General features: G+C 41.2%; 1 protein-coding gene across 2 annotated transcripts in view; it reads left to right on the top strand.

Moving 5' to 3' along the window:
* LOC137496878 (uncharacterized) overlaps positions 1 to 10,337 on the top strand; it is a 60,441-nt gene extending 50,104 nt beyond the window's left edge. For both annotated transcript variants that reach the window (XM_068225377.1, XM_068225378.1), the window contains exon 2: positions 1,769 to 10,337. In XM_068225377.1, coding sequence (XP_068081478.1) covers positions 1,791 to 3,026 — 1,236 coding nt within the window. In that variant the 5' untranslated portion in view covers positions 1,769 to 1,790 and the 3' untranslated portion in view covers positions 3,027 to 10,337. The remainder of the gene's footprint in view (positions 1 to 1,768) is intronic.
* The last annotated feature ends 12,743 nt before the right edge of the window (positions 10,338 to 23,080 follow it).

Below are 23,080 nucleotides of genomic sequence, written 5' to 3'. Positions count from 1 at the left end.
ATGGACAGGTGCATTCCCTATATGAATCTTGGTTGAAATATGTCCAGTAATTTTCCAATTATAAGAAATCTGCACAACGCGCAACCGATTTTGGATCATGTCCGTTGGCATTTACACTGTAAAACATTCCCTTAATAATATCTCGCTTATTAGTCCTCTTGTCGTAAAAGTATGTATAACAACATTTTCAATAAGTTTTGTAGATTTCCGTTAAGACTGCTCGTGGATATTTTGTCAGAGTAAAACAAGTGATTTTGTCTCCATATAAACCCCCATTCCATTCAGGATTTTGAAATGGTATGAACGTTATAATTTATCATGGAATTCTAGATATAGGTGAAATTCTAGATATGAAGTGTGGTTGAAATGTTTCCGATATTTTCCAGTTATAAGAAATCAGCACTGCGCGCAAACGCTGCTGGGCAATGTCCGGTAGGACTTTGAGTACAAAACATTCCGTTAATAATATCTCCCTAGCAGTCCTCCTATCGTAGAAGTGTACACGAGAAAAATGTTTTAGATTTCCATTAAAGTTGGTAGACTTTCAAAGATTGATCGTGGATAGTTTGTGGGAGAGTAAAATCACAGTTTCGGTCTTCTTATAAACCCTAAGTCCATTCGGAGATTTTGAAATGGTACGTATAACAAAATCTACCTTTGGTTACGTGGACTGTGAATATGAAGTTGGGTTGAAATATGTCCAGTAGTTTCTCACTTATAAGAAATCAAACAGACAGACACCAAAGTTAATAGAAATAAGTGGACGCTGATCTTTACACCTGAAACAGTTAACTATAAAGACATTTAGCCGAAATAATCAATATACAGACACACAGTCGTTACGATTTTGTTTATATAGATGTGTGTGTTTTTTACAATTTAGTTTACGTTGCAGCAACACAGAAAGGTCTTACGGCGACGATGGGATAGGAAAGGGCTAGGAATGTGATGGAAGTGAACGTGGCCTTAATGAAGGCATTCCAAACATTTTCCTGGTGTGAAAATGGGAAACTCCGGAAAGCCAACTTCAGGACTTCTGGGACAGAGTTGTTCGAACCTACTACCTCCCGAATGCAAGCTAATAGCTAAGCGCGCGCGCGCTCAACCGATCCGAAAGATCCCAGTGTTCGAATACCCGTGACTTCTGGCGGGATTTTCACTAGGACCAGTGAGTGGCTGAAGGAAGGGCAGCCAGGTCATCCCAAATACCTTATACAAAATCGGAAAGGTGGCACTGAAAGAAAATAATAATAAAGGAGGATGTGCGTGTCGATTTGGAACATTCAGCGAGTAATAATTCCCCTAAACCTAATAAGTAACTGGCGCTAAAACTTGTCTGACCGGGCGAGTTGGCCGTGCGGTTAGGGGCCCGGAGCTGTGAGCTTACATCCGGGCGATAGTGGGTTCGAACCCCACTGTCGGCAGCTCTGAAGATGGTTTTCCGTGGTTTCCCATTTTCACACCTTAATCCATTCCTAGGCCTTTCCTATCCCATCGTCGCCATAAGACCTATCTGTGTCGGTGCGACGTAAGGCGAATAGCAGAAAAAAAAACCTGACTGATATCTCAGGTCATTTTACGAAATGTAAACTACGGACATTGGGCAAGTAGTCTCCTATCCCAGCGAGTGTTTTATCATCTGCACTATGTTGGCTTCTATATTATTTACCTAATATGGATTCATACCATTAATAAGAGTAGAAAGAAAGAAAGAAAGGAATCTTCATGAACATGATTTTCTAACAATATATTGTTTTCTTCTGTGCAGGCAAATTTATCTCTAATAGATAATGGTGAAGGCAGAAGAAGACACCCGTCCTGGACCGCCATCCTGGTTGGACAAGGACTTCATCCAGAGGGTTCTGAGGTCAGAAGATGGGGATCCTACCATCACCGTCACATCTTACGAGGTTATGATGGCCAACGCTGACGGAGACGGTTACCTCAGTTACATGTATCGGATAAAAGCTACTTTGCAAGATTCACAGGAGCGCCGTGTGATCGTCAAGTGTCAGCCACTGGGTGGTCAGCGGGAAGAACTTATTCAAAGTCTTGATGCTTATGCCAAAGAAACACAAATGTTATCAGAGACACTCCCAGCAATGCACGGACTTCTAGAGCAGGCGAAACCAGGTGTATATACGCCTTTCACAGCGAAGTGTCTTTACCATGGCAAAGAACCTATTCCTTTTATAGTCATGGAGGATTTGCGACAGTCAGGATTTACTCTAGCCACGAGACAGCTAGGGTTCGACCTAGCTCATTGCACTTTGGCTATGAAAACACTCGCTCGATTTCATGCCTCGTCCTTGGCTCTTTATGATAAGAATCCTGAGGCAGTTAAGTGTTTCAGCTGCCCAGTTCGTGCAGACTCCAGAGAAATATTAACACCATTCTATCAAAATGCTCTACGATCACTGGGAAAGGAAGTGGCTAAGTGGCCAGGGTTTGAGGAATATGTCCCTAAGTTGAACAAGCTGGTAGATACCATATTTCATCGCGTTAGTGAATGTTATACTCGCAAGGAAGGCGAGCTCAATGTCCTTTGCCATGGAGACACGTGGTGCAACAATATGATGTTTAAATATTCAAACAGTACTCCTGAAGACATGAGATTAGTGGATATGCAGCTCTCGCACTTCTCATCGCCTGCTCTGGACCTGCATTATTTCTTATATTCTAGTGCTAGCGAGGAAGTTCGAATTAACCACATAGACAGCTTGTTACAGATTTACCATGCCAGTTTCACAGAGACACTCAGTATTCTAGATTGTTCCAAGTATTCGATATCGCTAGAGCAGCTACGGAAAATTTTTAAAGACTATTCTTTCCTTGGGTTTTTTATTTCAACGATTCTATTACCTGTCGTTATCTTGGAGCCCGAAAATAGTTTCGATTTTGAAGGAGCTCTGGCTAAGAGTGAAGGCTCTAGTGGAAGGAATGCAAATATGTACGAAAACAAAGCTTACGTGAATGCAATGAAACGTATGCTTCCCCTTTTCGAGAAAGATGGATTATTGGATTGATATAAAGGAATTTTTACAACATTTTATTTACTTGGAATTAGAAAGAGTCCATAAATTATGTATTTATGTACTTAGCTAAGGACTAAATTGTAGAAAATATCGCAAGTATATTTCATCGTTTTCACTGGCAGGGGAAACACGGATGACGATCTACATCGATGTTGTTTGACACAATAACGTGAGAAAATCGTCATCGTGGCCAGCTAATTTAAATACACACATCTGGAGAAATAGTAATGGCTATCCGTTTCCGATTTCCAGGACCAGTTGGCAAGTCAGGCCTTATACTTGTCTTAATTCTTGTCCCGAGTTGCATCCCTAAAGATTTTAAGAAAAAAGAAATACAGAAAGTGCATCAAATTTTAATGCACTGGCGGAAAAATATGCAAACACCATGAAATAATGAATGTAGAATACAGAAATGTTGGCAATATATTTGCCGAGGTAACATATTTAACTGATTAAGGGTACACGACTACGGGTTAATACCGTGCGAGAAAACCATCGCAAATGTGCCATGCTGGTCCATTAATAACCGGTGTAATCAATTGACTATTGAATGCAGGCATACAAACGTGCATGCATTGTGTCGTTCACGTGCCGGATGTCAGCTTGTGGGATGGTGTTTCCATGTCTGTTGCACTTGATCGGTCAATACAGGGACGGTTAATGTCGGATGTGGATAACGCTGGAGTTGTCGTCCAATGATGTCCCATCCGTGCTCAATTGGAGACAGATCGGGGTATCGAGCAGGCCAAGGCAACAAACCTACGCTCTGTAGAGCATGTTGGGTTACAACAGCGGCATAGGGGCGTGCATTATCCTGTTGGAAAACACATCCTGGAATGCTGTTCATGAATGGCAACACAACAGGCCGAATCACCAGACGGACGCACACATATGCAGTCAGGGTGCGTGGGATAACCACGAGAGTGCTCGTGCTGTCGAAGGAAGTAACTCCCCAGACCAGAACTCCCGGTGTAGGTCAAGTGTGTCGACGCCGCAGACAGGTGGAATGCAGGCGCTCACCTGGCCTCCGTGTAACCAACACACGGCCATCATTGGTACCAAGGCAGAGCCGGCTTTCATCGGAAAACACAACGAACCTCCACTCCCTCCTCCAATGAGCTCTCGCTTGACACCGCTGAAGTCGCTGGCGGTGGTGGTTTGGGGCAAGTGGAATGCACGTCGCAGGGCGTCTGGCGCGGAGCTGTCCTTCAATTAACCGATTTCGAACAGTTCCTTGCCTCACTGTGGTGCCAACTGCCGCTCGAATTGCTGCTGCAGACGCAGTCCGCCGTGCCACAGCCATACGCCGAATACGGCGGTCCTCCCTCTCGGTGGTGGTAAGGGGACGTCCGGAGCCTGGTCGTCTTGCGAGCGTACTTTCTCGTGGTCAGTGCTGCCAGCACGGATGCACAATGGAGACATTCCTGCCAAGTCCTTCTGCAATAGCGCGGAAGGAAAATCTACCTTCATGTAGCCCTATTATACGGTCTCGTTCAACCGCAGTGAGCTGTTGACAATGGCCTCTTCGTCGTCGTATAGACTTGATCCACTAACAGTCACTCCATCCAATCTCACAGGTAACTAGCGCTCTCGCACAGTACAGCCCGTATTTAAAGCATACCTGATGTGCAACGTCATGGGGCCGCTACTAGCGCCACGCTAATGCGATTTTTGGGAAATTGGAAACAACGTCATATTTCAGATATATACACACGCCTACCAGCGTTCGTTAATCTAGCACAACCCCTTCTTGGTGTTTGGTTATTTTTTCCGCCAGTGTATTCAGAATGCTGGAAAGTTTGAAAGACTGAAGATTGTAGGTGCTCTTCATTCGCACATCTGCATGCGATATTCGACGAAGTCACGAACACGAACTATCCTTAAGCGCATTGAAGTATCTGCTGGAATCCGCCGAATACTTGTGTAATAAATGAGCGTTGATTTGAACTTGAATATTTTTATATTTATTTCTTAAGGAATGGCTCCAACGAGCAAAGCTCGCTTTAAGGGGCTATATACATGACACGTGTGCATAATATTCAAAAGATAAAATTGAAAAATATTCAAGCTGTGTAATAAACTAGTAAGGTACAATGGAGTGGAATTTAAAATGAAAACTACTACAAAGACACAAATAATAATATAAACTAGATTAAAATTGAAAAAAACCAAATTATATCCGAAATAATAACAAAAAAGTTTACATGTTTTTACTTAGTAATTTACAGAAATATATTTTTAGGCTAGGTGGGACTGAAACAATATTTTCCATAGTTTAAATTTTCAATAGTTGAATGCGGTTCCAAAAACTAGCCATATAATTTAATCTCTCCTCATCCCCGACTCCATATCAGGAAACTGGACCACGTAGTAGAGATACGTTTTGTAATTAATCATGGGTCGTTATCAAAATAAATTGTCATATCAATAATATTATTAAAATACAAATAGAATATAATATAAATATAGCCTGAGTGGCCAAAAGTCATGGGAAGACACTGAGTGTGATGTTAATAACGAGTTGCTTCTCCGCGAGCAGCAATACGGTGTTGGTATCGTTTTGGAGGGATCTGGAGCCACGCATCTTGTACTGCTACTACCCACAATTGGTCTTGTGTAGTTGGGGCAGAGTTCATGGAGCGTACACCAGCATCGACATCATCCCATATATGCTCGCTTGGATTAAGATCGGGAGATCTGGAAGGCCAATCCATGACCGTAACTTCACTGGAGTGCTCCTCCAACCACCTGCCTGTCACCACAGAGCGGTGACATGGCGCATTGTCCTACTGAAACATGGCATCTCCAACAGCGTACTCAGGGGCCAGAGAGGAATGCTGATGGTCTGAAAGAATGTCCATGTAACGTGCACCTGTTAGCGCTCCCTGCAGCCGGACAATGGGGCCTAATTGCGGCCATGAGAACGCCGCCCAGACCAGAACTGTGCCACCTCCCGCCTGGACACAACCTTGTTGACACGCTGGATCAATAGCTTCATGAGGCATACGTCACACTCTCACGCGCCCATCAGCTCGATACAACTGGAACCGGGATTAAAACGCACCAAACCACACGCCACCATTGTTCCATGGTCCGTTCGCGGGCCCATGCACGTCGTTGAGCTCTGTGTCGAGGTTTCAGCAAAGGGACGCGAGTAGGTCGTCGGCTGGTGAAGCCCGTGCGATGCAGTTGGCTCCTTAAAGTCCTTTTTTTCTACTGGCTTTACGTCGCACTGACACAGACAGGTCTTATGGCGACGATGCGATAGGAAAGGCCTAGGAATAGGAAGGAAGCGGCAGTGGCCTTAATTAAGGTACAGCCCCAGCATTTGCCTGGTGTGAAAATGGGAAACCACGGAAAACCATTTTCAGGGCTGCCGACAGTGGGATTCGAACCCATTATCTACCGGATGCAAGCTCACAGCCGGGCGCCTCTAACCGCACGGCCAACTCACCCGGTCCTTAAAGTCTTGTAGTAATGGTTTCCTGCCTCCCAACATTGAACTGGGCGGTGATCTGACTCACAGTGGCCCGTCCAGCGCCCACTATGGTTCTGCAGAGGCCATGTGATGTCCGTTCGTTAAACACCTGTAGTCTTCCTGTGTGGCGGTTTACGCGCGTGGTAACATTCTCCCTAAAATATTGAAGATCCACCCTCAACACTGTTGACCTCGGAAACCCGAATTCGCATGTGATCTCCGCAATGCGCCGTGCACCGATGATCAAACCGCGTTCAAAGTCGTGACGTGTGGCCATCTTCACGACACTGGTGTCTGTGACAGATTGCTCAGCTACGCTCAGGGGTCATAAATGGCACATTTTCTAATGGGACACCCCGTCCCGTGACTTTTGGCCGCACAGTGTATATAAAGAGAATAATAAATGTAATTTTCATGAATGATTTTTTATTTATTTATTTATTTATTTATTTATTTAGAAGCTATAGTTGGTTTAGTGAAAGCGCAGGAATGGTTGGGTATTACATAAGGAGGAAGCAGCGAGCTAACAGGCAAGCGACGGGAAGGCCCTTGGAAAATGCCGCATTGAACTGAGTACAGTCGAGTGCACGAAATCTTGCAGTTGTAAGAAACCGTGGATTTTTGTCGGCAGTGGAATATTGCAAAGCCACTGTCGCAGCCAGTGCCAGTCCCCTATCTGGTTCTAACAATTTTCTTGTGTTGATTGGCAGCCTACTCTTTTTTGATCGCGGTCAATGTATACAAGTTTCAGAGTCTAGCGAGGTCGAGATCAAGTAAACAATTTGATAGGTTTAAAATCGTAACCTATATTTAAAATTAATCATATATCTCTGCTTAATTAGAAGCCCAGTATTACTCTATACGATGAGTGGAAGGCAAATGTTTTAATTCTTTCCATGTAGTGCAATTTTCTTTTCTGCTCGTCATTGGGATGAAGCATCAGATTAGGCTATTAAATTAAACAGACAATATGGAGGAGTTTTATTCCTTTATAAGACTGTAGTTGTAACTATTACACACAAAACAATAGTATACGAAATTAATACAATCGAAACAATTTTCATCAATACAGAGACTTGCAAAATAAACTATAATGAAACTAAGTGAAAACAGGCAAGGGAAAGGGATACTTATTTTCACGTAGTGCATTTCAACGACTCAGGCTCATTTTTTGTTCACTCTTCTCCAGAAGCGAACGGCCCTTAAAAACTCCCAGACGGCGTTCTTCCTTTTTCTTTCGACATTTGAAGTCAAATATTGGACTCGACGCTAAGAAAATTACATTTCATTGCAAAAATGTAAATTCTCATCAATAAGGAAGACTATTCGGCAATAAGTGTCTAACTTAGGCGATTGACTTTCAGCGCGCAGTTCACTAGTTTTCAGGTTGAAGATAAGGCACGGAATGTCGAGCTTCCGTCCGAGGATATAGTGTGGGTGAGGGGGCTGAGAGGTAAGGGGGAAGCGCGCTGCTGGATGGTTTCGGGGGGAGGAAGTATGCAGGAAGAGGTTTTCACTTGGGCAGAGTCCATAGCAATGTAGTAGTAAAGGATGTCCCCACAAATTCCTATACATGCATGTGCCAGCCAAATCTCCTTGGTTGCATACAAATATACAATAAAATTAAGTAATAATTTATGACCTTGTTTGCCCTGTTGTTTATATTTAAAGAAGAAAAAAATAATTATACTGAAATGTAACATTTGAGACCTCTGGATTTCATCCGGTGTTTATGGGGGTTGGCAGCAGTGAATTAGTCTGTTTTCATGCGGAAGCCTTGAATCAGTGCGAAAGATTTTTGGGAAAAATTACTTGAGGGTCCACCGGTTGCCACTGTTCCTCTCCGTCACTTCCCAGCTACAGTATAGCTGATCTTTCGTCTTTGTACGCCGGAATTTATTTCAAACCAATGAAAGACTGGCTCATCAAGGCGATGATGTGGCCAACAAAGTTGAGAAGTTTCGATCAGCATTAAAAAGGAAACACTCTTGCGAACTGGATGCTGCTCTGGACTACAATTAATGGGGAGGTACCACCTCTGTGAGTTAACATTTAGTTTTTAATAGAAAACACTCTCCTCTGTAATCTGATGAAAACAATTATCGCCTTATTTCAGAAGATTATGTTTGTAAATGTCCAATTATGCCATATGCTCCTCTTGCCTATACTCTTATTGTCTTCTGTAACATTTGAAGCACGTAAGTAAATAACGGGTCAGCGCCAAATATTGAACATCGAGCTAATGTTAAAATAACGGTATATGCACCATCACCAATAACTGTAAACATTCTGGCCCACACGCTAAAGCATTTGCAAGTATTTTGAAAAAAATTCAGAAGATGGTACATGCGTCATCCATCAAGCATGATGTCAGATAGTGAGCCCAGTGCCAGAACAATGGAATATGCCCTTCTGTCTCACCAATGAAATGTATCTTTCGAGGATTGGTTAACCTGCTTAGGCTTCAATGTTTAACTGTTGAAACGTGCGATTCTCGTTGTTAAAGCCATTCCCGAACGATTCAGTGCATTTCGTTGTGGATACCAAACACTTAAATCCTTTTTGTAGTGACTCCTATGCAACAAGAGGACTTCTTTAATTTCAAATCAGCTGCTGACAGATAGGTTAACGTCTCCAAGTTCATATTTTCAAACCACAGTGCATCAGGCTGATAACTGAACATCCGGGAGTGCTGCAAGTTTGATCGACACTAAACGAAATGGAAGATTTTAAATAAATATACATTTTCTCATCTTTTGATCTTGGGCAAGCAGCGTTGGAAGCACTTCAGGAAGCAAAGAGTCTGTCGAAAGAGAAGAAGAGGGACTTGTCTAAAATAATTCCTTTCATAAAAATGAATATAAATAATTTTACTAGGACTTATTGAAGTAAATTGCTCTTAAAATTACCTCATTACGTGAACTGGAAAAATGAAGGAAAGATAGTACTTAAATGACACGATTCCTAGTAATGATGATAAAATGTAACATTTTCCTAGTGAAATGAAGAAGTTTATGCTGTGGAGCTTGAATCGTTTTAAATATTACCACATTTGAACATATTCCGTTTCAAATTTTTCAAATTATGTTACCTTTTACACGAAAACTAATTCAAATAGAATAAACTAGTGTATTTTATAGTATAAAAGCTTTGAATGCATATTTTTCATTAATCATGTTTCAACTCTCCAAACTGTTTTATTCACACGCTATGGAGTTTTCGTTGATCATCTCGAAACTACGAATTTGGCGCTTGACCCGTAATTTATTTACATGCTTCATTTATCTTTACATATTGTTGTCATCATCACTGAAAGTATTATTAAAGATTTTTGCCATAAATTCTTCATGGCACTGTATTTTATTTGTAATAACAATATGCTCTAGGCTATATTCTTTGACATATGTAATTTAGTGTAGCTTTTAGAAAATTATTAGTAGCGCATAAATTATATAATAACATTTATATGGAAGGTAACATTTAAGATAAATGTTATTTCCTGACGGAATGCAGTATATTGGAGGTCTTGGAGTATGTAATTAACATAGGCCTTTAAATCATTTCCGTAAAAGAATCCTGTAAATATTGAATGAATTTTACTATTTACAATGTAAACACATTTTGTTGGAAAAAGTATATAATGTAAATTTGATAAAATTGGTACAAGTAATCATAAGGATTTCAAAAATGTGAACATTTTTTCATACTAATGAATGAATGCTATTGTGTAAAATTAAATTTTGCTTAAATTTGTTTTACCTGAACTGCAAACATTTTAATTTCACTGAATTTTAAGTGGTAAATACTCGGATGTAAATCAATAAATATTCTAGAAATATGAAGATGAGTTTTACGTTGTAATTTATATACTGACATATAACAAGATAGGAGTAGAGAGTATTGAGCTCTTGCGACTTCGACTATTGACTACAGAATTTCGAAATAAGCACTAGACACTATATACCTGCAAATCTGAAGTAAACGGTCTCTGACTGGTGCATTCTCTGCGTTCTGACTTCTGGCTGGACACTTAAGGAAAACTCAGAACAGTTCAAAGAGCTGTAGAGAGGTAAATGTTCGGTTTTACGCGGAAAGATAGGTGGAGGTCAGAAAGATTAATAACGCCCTTTAGAACAGCCAGCCTGAAATGCTCCCAAGAAAGACGACACATGGACGAAAACTGGTACCGCAGTGAAGTCCGGAAGATCAACAGAGACCAGGAGGAAAACTACACCCAACTGATGAGATATTTGGAAAATCGTTGGAAGGAATTTAGAGAGAATTACTTGAACTTACGACTTTTAGGCCATATCATTTTAATATAATTGGTTGATGATATTTATTTATTTATTTATTTATTTATTTATTTATTTATGTTTTCGCACTATCATATTTAGTATAAATATTAATACTATTATATAGAAATACAATTTTTCTAACATAATATTTTAACAGACACCTGTTATACCCGTTTTTATTCACACTAACTATCAAATGACACAATGTGTGAAACTGCACATTGTGCTGACATGACAAGTTTTATATGAGATACGAATAAACCATGGAAACCTAGAATTTAGACATAGCTAGCTGTCGTTTAATTGTCGTTGTCGGGTTAGATTTCTTAATGCCACATAGCCATGATAAGTTTTTTTTTTTTTTTTTTTGCTAGGGGCTTTACGTCGTACCGACACAGATAGGTCTTATGGCGACAATGGGATAGGAAAGGCCTAGGAGTTGGAAGGAAGCGGCTGTAGCCTTAATTAAGGTACAGCCCCAGCATTTGCCTGGTGTGAAAATGGGAAACCACTGAAAACCATTTTCAGGGCTGCCGATAGTGGGATTCGAACCTACTATCTCCCGGATGCAAGCTCACAGCCGCGCACCTCTACGCGCACTGCCAACTCGCCCGGTGCCATGATAAGTGGCAGCAGAAGAAACAGAGCACACCTTAACAATAAAGATAATCAATGTTGATGAGTCTCAGGGCCCTAGGTCGCTATAGATCATGACATTTGTTTACTTAATGCTGGGCGATATTAGGGCAGCCGTAGTCAAGCGAGTATTTCATTTTCTCCTCCTTTCACGTCTCTTCTTCTTCTTCTTATTCACATTTTCCTTGTAGTTTCGATGTCATCGTCATTATCTCCATGATGAATACGGGCTGATTACTACGTGGATTTGCACCTTGTCAAGACATCGCCAATAAACACGTTACCATGACGATTCAACGATATTTCCATGTTATCAATGTTCAGCATTGATTGACTTGGCGGTAAAAATTTAAAGTCGTGATTAACTTTGTTTTCATAACTCGTACGTACAAAAGTGTATGAGACATAAATGATCAGAAATTGTAGTTCGCATAACTTTTGCTATGTAGAGATTTTAGGTATAACTGGCAATTCCAGAGATAGACCTACTTGGAGGTTTGTAAAAACATGTAATAATTGCGAATATCGAGTATTACCAGTATTATTCTTCGCACTATAAACTCGCATGAAACATAAAGTACAGGGCTTTATATTTTACACAGATTATTTATGTACAGTGTTTCGATGCTGCTAATATTAGCGGATTGTTTTCTGTTTTTGTCCCTTTAACGTTCTTATGTTAATCAAATAATGCACAGCACATTCTAGTGCACACCTCGGTTTCGAGAATTCTTGCTTAGCAATTTTCCTGTGAGATCACAATAAATCAAACTAACACGCAAACAAACAAACAACACCGAGCTCGATAGCTGCAGTCGCTTAAGTGCGGCCAGTATCCAGTAATCGGGAGATAGTGGGTTCGAACCCCACTGTCGGCAGCCCTGAAGATGGTTTTCCGTGGTCTCCCATTTTCACACCAGGCAAATGCTGGGACTGTACCTTAATTAAGGCCACGGCCGCTTCTTTCCCATTCCTAGGCCTCTCCTATCCCACCGTCGCCATAAGACATATCTGTGTCGGTGCGACGTAAAGCAAAAAAAAAAAAAAAAAAACACACGAAAATTGGTTTTCACTGCCGCAACGAACTCTCATTCTAAGTTTGGCCGTCGCAGTGGACGCTGGAGGGACATATTCGACGCCCGACTGGAGCTACTCACATTTTAGTCAAACAGTTACTTATGGAAGTGAGCTCGCTTACATGATTCAATTATTTAAAAGTATAAATTTGCTAAACAAACAGACGTCGAATGTTATCAATCACTTGTGAGAAGGTACGTATCATTTGAAAAGAAACTGCGTCCAGGATTGGTAGAAATTTACAAAGAGGGCCGCAAGGATTATTTCACGGTAAGTTACTTTAAATGCTGCTATTCTCACCTAAAATTATTGTGGAAGAGAGATGTGTTCAATATGCTTGCCAGGGACCAACCCGCCCGCCCCCAGAAGTAGATTTTCTTTTATAACTAAAAGTACCGTTTTAGACGCCATAGTCCATTGCTTATAACGGTGATTGGTTCACGTATGGAAGAGGATGACGTCATTGACACCTAGGATGAGTCCGACATTTTGTTACCAACCATTGCAAAAGAAAAAATTATGAAGCGGCCAGGGAAGTTTGAAAGAGTCACGGCGCGAGAAATAAAGGTCATTTACTAGCTTTAACGCATTTTTGCACATCCAAGTCAACCTCTGTCATGAGAACAGTGGCCTCTACGGGGCCGCAGTCCCTTCCAGAGACTCTTTACTATCGCCGCGGCGCATACTGTCCACATGGCAAGAAAAATGTCATTTAGTAGTTGTAAAATGCAATAAATACTTCACGATAACCTCACTTTTCCTCGAATCCTCCTACCTGGGAGCTTAGGCCCCCAGACCGCCTTTGCTGTTCTGAAATAGGCCTAATATATAAAATACAAGAAATCACGATAACCTCACTTTTCCTCAAATACTTCAAAATGTATTAAACCGGGCGAGTTGGCCGTGCGGTTAGGGGCGCGCGGCTGTAAGCTTGCATCCGGGAGATAGTGGGTTCGAATCCCACTGTCGGCAGCCCTTAAGATGGTTTTCCGTGGTTTCCCATTTTCACACCAGGCAAATGCTGTGGATGTACTGTACCTTAATTAAGGCCATGGCCGCTTCCTGCCAACTCCCAGGCCTTTCCTATCGCATCGTTGCCATACGACCTATCTGTGTCGGTGCGACGTAAAGCCACTGGCAAGAAAATATGTATTAATCATTGAAACGAACATACACTTCACATAATGGAGAGGAGGGTATAACTTACACTTCACTTAATGGAGAGAAGGGTATAGTTCACCAGCGGCCTTAAAAAACTCGTGCACACGAATTTCTAACGGAAAGTTGGATTTGAAGAGTAAGAGTGATACCCAACAAAGTGTGCTTTCTTCCTTCCAAATCCTGGAATCGAGAAACTCCCATGCTGCATGTGGCGCCACCTATTTTCAATATTTTGTGTGTGAACAAGTGGCCTTCATTAGGCATGCCATCCTATTGCGTCTGCTCACTCGCCCGTTGCGACCGCTATCAATGAACTCGTAAATGTACAAAACCTTCGTCCTCCAGGTAATCGTACGCCTTCCAGCAGTCACTGATTATAATACTTCCTGGCAAAACCCATTCTTGAATAACTGCAAGCAACGTATCCTTGTCGCGTCTTTCAATAGGCACAACAAAAAAGTTTTTGCAGTTGCCCCGTTCAACACCGCAAAACACCCACTGTTCCTCAGTATGTCGTCCTCTGTTGTGTTTCGATTTCCTGAACTAACTTTCGTCGATTCCGACGAAAACGTTGGGACAACCAATCTTCAGCTTGTTGGTGTGTACCCAATGAATGCACATCTGTCGACAAAAAGTGCACAACAGTCTTGGAAGAAAACCTAATTCTTGTTTGATGAAATGAGTGATAGGCTTGGGCAGATTGCACCAAAGGACACAAAATAGATAAATGTCAAATATCGCAAGTTTGGAGTTAGCAAAGAATGTGTTCTTTCTCATAGTCTATTTCCACCCACACTCTTTCCCGCCTTGTACGCGATGACGGCACGTAAAAACAATTTGTTTCTGTAGGTACACAATTTAACACTGCGACCACACTTGCCGCAATTTCTGGTGGTAGTAATTAGATTATGTGTTTCAAGGAACAGAATTAAATTAGTCTGGTTCTCCTTATAATCGCTTGAAAACTTGTTTACCTTAATGTCACAACATCAACACACAGCCATTGCAAACCAGCAAGAAGACAAAGCTATGCAAAGAAAATTGCAAGAAAAACAATAATCAACACCAACGATAAAGCTCTCGGCGCTCCCAAGCAACAGTTGGCAGCATTGCCGTTCCTCTCGGCGCTCTCTCTCAGCACTACTAGTGGGACAGTGGACTCGCGTGCCCCGCCTAAACCTAGCGGTGGCTCGTGTTACTAGTCCTTGCGGCCTTCATTGTAAACTTCTGCCCTTATACTAGATATTTGTTCTATGTACTTGTATTTTTACTCACTTCTGTGGTGTGGACTTGTAGTTAATAATTTGCTATTATTTCCTTTATACTTCTTCTGTTAATTACTTCTCAATCTGAATTGTGTCAAAATGTGGATTTCGAACATTGAATATTTTATTCACGCGGAATAGCAGGTTTTTTTCGTAACTACACGTTACGTTCTTATGACAGCGGTGAATCACTGATAGTTTATCCGTGTGTTATCTCGGTCATCGTCAAACATTTAAAGAATGTTATGCTATTTGAGAACTGACATGAGTAATTTGAATCTAATATGGTAATATTTTTCATTTTCGAGTAATATTACAGTAATATTTGGAGCTTACACTCACGCCTTGTGGTGATCGAACTCAGTGTCATCGAGATGTTAATTCAGATATCAGGTAATCGTTCAGTTCTGGAGTGCTTTAGTAAAAGTGTATGGCAATAAATGTTAGATTGAGTCTTCGATATCAATTTAAAAAATTAGAGTTTATTTTCTGACCACGTGTTTTATGTGAAATACCGTAATGGATTACAGTAATTGATATTGTGAGTCTTTCTTGAGTGAACTTCTTGAATTAATTGATTATTTAATATGAGAGTTATAATTAGTCCTCCGATAATTGAATTCTGACGCGTGTTGGGCTATGTGGTGATATATTAGACTAGCAAGATACCCGTGCTTCGCTACGGCATTATAATGAAATTTATAATTGAATGCTTATTGTTTTATACTTAATCCGCCGAAATTCGCGATCTGAGTGGTTTTCTAAGAGAATCCGCCAAAATTCGCGATCTGACTCGTTTTCTAATAGATTACGGCAAGTTTCCTCCCATTTTTCAATATTTCTTTCCAACAATCGATTTCGTACTTCCCGGGCTAGGTCCAGGTATTCCATCCGGTCAGTTGGGTCCCTAAATCTTTGCCATCTTTTCCTATAAGCTTTTTTAATGTGGATCATATCCTTGAGGAGATCCGGCGTGGTGTCGTCTTGGGTGCCTTGCAGTACTGAACCGGCGGCCGGACTGCAATCGTAGTCATTACCCGTTCAGGAGCCGTTTCCAGCGCGGTCCGCACATTATTATTATTATTATTATTATTATTATTATTATTATTATTATTATTATTATTATTATTATTCTGGACTTCACAGCAAGATGCAAGACCGCTACTTGGCGGTAAATTACATCTGCTGCCATTGTCAATGATGATAGTATGACCAGCACCATTGTCGCCCGTAGGCAAGTACGCAGGACTTTTGGCGATACGAATGACACTTCCGTGCATTATTGACCTTATTAAGAGTTGAACAATTGCACGGTCAATCTCATTCCTATCGTTTATTTCAAATGTGTTTAAATTTTTATTTATATGCCAGAAGAATCTACTTTAATCTAAGAAGGTTCTCCAAAGGAAAAGATGGCTCTTGAAAACGAACCCAGGAAAGATTAAAAATGATCGGGTTATGATCAGAATAAGTACATTGAAAATCCACAGCCTGTTTCCAGTCATTCAACCGGGTCAGGAATGGAATGAATAAGCCCCCAGTTAGCGGCGAGGATAGGAATTGTGCCGGCTGCCGAAGCCCGTCGCACTCCTCTGGGGCAATGATTAATGAATGACAAATGAAATGAAATGATGTTGGAGAGTGTTGCTGGAATGAATGATGACGGGGAAAACCGGAGTACCCGGAGAAAAACCTGTTCCGCCTCCGCTTTGTCCAGCACAAATCTCACATGGAGTGAACGGGATTTGAACCACGAAACCCAGCGGTGAGAGGCCAGCGCGCTGCTGCCTGAGCCACGGAGGCTCCTTATAAGTACATTAGGAACAGTAAAAGCAATTGGTCCCACCTCCGTTTCCACCCCACCGCGGTTAAGTTGACTTACAACCCCCCCCCCCCCAAAAGGCGTGTTTCTTTATGTTTAAAGGAGATTCCAAATACCAATGATCACGTGTGTTTACTTCAATTTTGAGATATAAGTATTCCCATAAAAATAATTCACTTTTTTCACTTACTTTCACACTCCCCCCCCCCTTAAGTGAATTTTCCGGGGGAAAATATTTGTTTCTTTAATAGTAAAGGATAGAGCCTCCTTGGCTCACAGCGCGTCGGCCCCTCACCGCTGGATACCGTGGTTCAAATCCCGGTGACTCCATGTGAGATTTATGCTGGACAAAGCGGAGGCGGAACAGGTTTTTCTCCGGGTACTCCGGTTTTCCCTGTCATCTTTCATTCCAGCAACACTCTCCATTATCATTTCATAGCATTTATCACTCATTAATAAATCACCTTGGGAGTGGCGACCCCATTGTGATAACAGCCTATATAAGTTTCATTCATTACATCCCTGCCCCGCCAATGACTGGAAAACAGGTTGTAGGTTTTCATTTTCAATTGTAAAGGATCTTCAAAATACCGATTATCTTCATTTTTTGAGATATGTGTCCTCATGAAACGAATTCAACTCCTTTTCACACTCGCCCCCCCCCCAAACGCGTCGTTTTATTTTTAAAAAAGATCTAAATACCAATTTTCACGTCTGTAACAACTTTAATTTTTATTAGATGTAAGTATCCTCATACAATTAATTCAATTGGATTTTCCGAGAATACCTGTTTCTTTACTTCAACAGGAGATTCTAAATACCAGTTTTTACGTCTGTAACATTGTACGTTTCTGAGATATACTATAGATATAGTCTTTCTAAAAAAAAATCACCCCAATTTGTCACTCCTGTTTAACCCCCATTAATTAGATTTTCCAAAAACAAAAAAGTAAATGTTTCTGTATTTTAAAAGGAGATTCCATATACTAACTGTCTGGTCTGTTAATATCTTCAGTTTCTGAGATATAAGTATCCTCATTAAAGGCATTCAACCCATTTTTCACTCCTTTTCACCCCTCCTATTGGGATTTTCCGAAAACAAAAAAATAAGTGTTCCTTTATTTTGAAAAGTGATTCTAAGTACCAATTTCTACGTCTGTAAACTTTTACTGTTTCCAGATATAGATACACTCATTTTAAAATTTCACCTCACTTTTCAACCCCCCCCCCATTATTTGGATTTTCTAAAAAAGTACGTTTTCCTTTATTTTTAAAGGAGGTTACAAATTTAAATTTCCATGACTTCAGTTTTTGAGACATAAGTCTCCTCATGAAAGGTGTTCAACCCCCCCCCCCCACTTTTCACCCCCTTCATGGGATTTTCCGAAAAAAAGTTACGTGTTTCTTTATTTTGAAAGAAGATTCTAAATATGTAGATTTGGGATATAGAAAAACTCATTTTTTAAATTCACCTCCCTTTCAACCCTCCAATATTTGGATTTTCCAAAAACAAAAAGTACATGTTTCTTTACTTTTAAAGGAGATCCCAAATACCTTTTTTCAGGTCTGTAATATCTTCAGTTTTTGAGATATAAGTATCCTCATTAAAGGCATTCAATCCATTCTTCACTCCTTTTCGCCCCTCCTATTGGGATTTTCCGAAAACAAAAAAATACGTGTTTCTTTATTTTGAAAGGTGATACTAAATACCAATTTCTACGTTTGAAAACTTTTACAGTTTTGAGATATACATACAATAATTTTAAAAATTCACCCCCCCTTTCACCCCCATTATTTGGATTTTCCAAAATCAAAAACAATACGTGTTTCTTTATTTTTAAAGGTGGTTCCAAATTTAAATTTTTATGACTATAACGTCTTCAGTTTTTGAGATATAAGTCTCCACATAAAAGATGTTCAACTCTTCCTCCCCCCCTTTTTTCACCCCCCTTCATCGGATTTCCCGAAAACAAAAAAATACGTGCTTCTTTATTTTTAAAGGAGAAATCAAATACCAATTTTTATTACTCTAAACCTTTAAGTTTTTGAGATATGGATATTCTCATTTTAAAAATCACCCCCCCTTTTCACCCCCTTAACGACGGAATATACAAAAATCCTCCCTTAGCGAGCACCTACATGTTCATATGAATGTATCCCCAAAATTTCATTTCTCTATGTCCAGTGGTTTCGGCTCGGCGATGATGAATCAGTCAGTCAGTCAGTCAGTCAGTCAGGGAGGACAAGTTACTTTATATACACTGACTGACAGAGCAAATGCAACACCAAGAAGGAGTGGTCAGAACTTTATGCCAATTGCAGGGTAGACTGACGTCACTGAGGTATGCTCATGATGTGAAATGCGCCGCTGTGCTGCGCACGTAGCGAACGATAAATGGGACACGGCGTTGGCGAATGGCCCACTTCGTACCGTGATTTCTCAGCCGACAGTCATTGTAGAACGTGTTGTCGTGTACCACAGGACACGTGTATAGCTAAGAATGCCAGGCCGCCGTCAACGGAGGCATTTCCAGCAGACAGACGACTTTACGAGGGGTATGGTGATCGGGCTGAGAAGGGCAGGTTGGTCGCTTCGTCAAATCGCAGCCGATACCCATAGGGATGTATCCACGGTGCAGCGCCTGTGGCGAAGATGGTTGGCGCAGGGACATGTGGCACGTGCGAGAGGTCCAGGCGCAGCCCGAGTGACGTCAGCACGCGAGGATCGGCGCATCCGCCGCCAAGCGGTGGCAGCCCCGCACGCCACGTCAACCGCCATTCTTCAGCATGTGCAAGACACCCTGGCTGTTCCAATATCGACCAGAACAATTTCCCGTCGATTGGTTGAAGGAGGCCTGCACTCCCGGCGTCCGCTCAGAAGACTACCATTGACTCCACAGCATAGACGTGCACGCCTGGCATGGTGCCGGGCTAGAGCGACTTGGATGAGGGAATGGCGGAACGTCGTGTTCTCCGATGAGTCACGCTTCTGTTCTGTCAGTGATAGTCACCGCAGACGAGTGTGGCGTCGGCGTGGAGAAAGGTCAAATCCGGCAGTAACTGTGGAGCGCCCTACCGCTAGACAACGCGGCATCATGGTTTGGGGCGCTATTACGTATGATTCCACGTCACCTCTAGTGCGTATTCAGGGCACGTTAAATGCCCACCGCTACGTGCAGCATATGCTGCGGCCGGTGGCACTCCCGTACCTTCAGGGGCTGCCCAATGCTCTGTTTCAGCAGGATAATGCCCGCCCACACACTGCTCGCATCTCCCAACAGGCTCTACGAGGTATACAGATGCTTCCGTGGCCAGCGTACTCTCCGGATCTCTCACCAATCGAACACGTGTGGGATCTCATTGGACGCCGTTTGCAAACTCTGCCCCAGCCTCGTACGGACGACCAACTGTGGCAAATGGTTGACAGAGAATGGAGAACCATCCCTCAGAACACCATCCGCACTCTTATTGACTCTGTACCTCGACGTGTTTCTGCGTGCATCGCCGCTCGCGGTGGTCCTACATCCTACTGAGTCGATGCCGTGCGCATTGTGTAACCTGCATATCGGTTTGAAATAAACATCAATTATTCGTCCGTGCCGTCTCTGTTTTTCCCCCCCCAACTTTCATCCCTTTCGAACCACTCCTCCTTGGTGTTGCATTTGCTCTGTCAGTCAGTGTATATAGATGAATGTGCGGGATTTGAATGTCATAGGTGATAAATATCAGTGTCTTCGTGTATACGTGATCGTGATCACATTAGCAGAGTTTTTAATATTAATACGCCTTATAGTTGTACTCCTGAATGTAGAATTTGTCACTGTGAGAATGAAATTATCCTGATGTGAAGTTACTGACAGCTGCCAAGTATAGGAGTGTTTGTTGGCTATTTACCGAGAATTATTTGGATTATGGGATGGATTCTTTCATATTAGTAAATTAGAACATGTGTTTGTTCAATTAAAAGCGAAACTAAATTCATAATCGTTCGAACCCAGGACCATGTTCATCATTTGTACCTGCCACTTACGGAGTAAAGTGATTGGAGAGTGTGAGTAGTATTTCATAACTTGTAGATATTGTAGTATATTTCTTCTGTACATTATTATTAGTAGTTGAATTGTAGAATTGTGGTATATTTGTAGTTGCTGGAGATGTAATTAGGAATAGTGATTTATTTCAGACGTTATGTGTGTGCCACGTGGACAGATTTATTTGTGTTCCTATGCGTAGGGATTATGATCTACGTTGTTGTGCATGTTCCAGCGTTGATGATTAATTTTGGTCATTAGAAGAAATGTTTATTTTATTTCTGTTTTACTTGAAATGGCCACTTAACTTTAAATGATTGATTGATTGATTAATTAATAGATAACCTATTCTAAACAGATATATATTTGAAGTCTCGATTTAAGTTGAGCTACTTTGAAAGCGTATTGAAATAAAACTAAATTGTTTATCAAAATTAATTTTAAATTCCCACTATGTAATTTCAAGTGAAATGTTCATTACAAGAAAATTTAGTACTTTGAATGTATACAATTTTTATAACATATTTTATATTTCAAGTCTCTTACGATTATTCGATGTATTTTTCAGATGTGTTCGAGTATTTTTCCTCGACAGCCTAGTTTCTCAAGAAATAATGAAATAATTTAATTATTCAGACTCTTCAAGAACGAAATTATCGTCACATTTCAATTCAGTTAGAAAGGTTAGGATGAAATTTGCCTGTATCATCTCATTTGTTTGAACTATTTTTTACCTCAAGAGCTTAATTCAAATTAACATAGCGATCATTCACATCATCATAGTTAGTCAGGATGGCAAATTTTCATTTTATTCTGAAGAAATCGTGTGTAAACGTTCTATCTCTATCGCCGTTTTCACTGTCGAAACTATCGTTACTATTTTTCTGCCACTTGCGCTCACTGTAATTATTTCATGCCAGTCTTTACTGAGCAACCCTGAGGTGTCTCTTGTTCGCTGCTGACCTTGTACGGTGATATATATCTTCTTCTCATTATTATTATTATTCTACCGCTTTTCCTACACCAGTGGAGTCGCGGGTGCGAACCGTGTAGCACATTTGGTTTTGGCTCTGCTTTACGGCCGCATGCCCTTCCTGTCGCTAACCCTATATGGAAGGATGTGATGTCTGTTACTTGTTTCTGTGGTGGTTGTTAATATGGTGTGTTGCATGAATATGAAGAGGAGAGTGATGTGACAGGCACAAACACCCAGTGCCCGAGCCAGAAGTATTAATCAGAAGCGATTAAAATCTCCGACCCGACCGGGAATCGAACCCGGTAACCTCTGAACCGAAGGACAGTACGTTGACCACTCAGCCAACGATTCCGACATACGTACATATACTGTATATATCCACGAAATAAAGCTTTTAACTCAAAAAAGGTTTGCTTAAAATGTTCTGACAGTAAAAATGAAAATACTGTATATTAGTGTGTACAGGACTTGAATGTATTCTTTAGTACTGAAAAACGAACATATTTTTACAATTTAGTACATGTACATAAACTTCGGCGAAAGGTAAATGAATGAATTGAACAATGAGCCGAAATTAAATTGTTAATGGTCAGCAATGAGGCTTTGAGTTCAGAGGGTGATTTTTACCGTATTTGGTTTTTTCCTCGGTTTAGAGGACTGGACATCTCGTATCCGTCTTAATATTCAAACCTTCACTTCATTTACACACAACTATCACAGTAGCGTGCATTAGTGATTAGTGATTACATCGCTTTAGGGCGTTAGGAAGGGCTCCCGAGCGTAGCACTGGGCAAGATCTACATGTGTAACACATCCCACCTGCGACCCCACAAGATGTTGGAGAAGTAAGGTAAGAAAATACGAACAAGAAAAGCGAATTCTTTAAAATAAACCCATGATTTCCCCCTTCTTCAATGGCATGTTTACATAAGAAATATTAGGTCTTATAACTACATCATTGTAAAGCCACAAGGTGGATACCCACTCCCAAGCCTGCTGCGCGCCAAGTGAACAAGTACGACGACAATTTCGAGCTCATCAACACTCAAGCAACAATGAGGAAGCATCCCGGTATGTCATAGTCGATGTTGTTATTCTTCACGGCAATGCACAGCAATGTGTTTCAAACTTCACGCTAGAATCGTTAGTGAAGGAGTGGTAGGAGGCTCTTGATCACTCACTATACAACCCCAAACCCGTTTCCTTGTAACTTCCAACTGTTACGGCCTCTCAAAGAAATTTCTGATGGTTAAGCGCTTGCAAAACGATCACGAACTCAAGGCTGCAAAACAGAACAGAAC

The sequence above is a fragment of the Anabrus simplex genome, chromosome 1, assembly GCF_040414725.1.
Source record: "Anabrus simplex isolate iqAnaSimp1 chromosome 1, ASM4041472v1, whole genome shotgun sequence".
Taxonomy (NCBI): Eukaryota; Metazoa; Arthropoda; class Insecta; order Orthoptera; family Tettigoniidae; genus Anabrus; species Anabrus simplex.
Note: the sequence above shows the minus strand (reverse complement) of the source record. Positions and strands in the feature narration are given on the sequence as shown.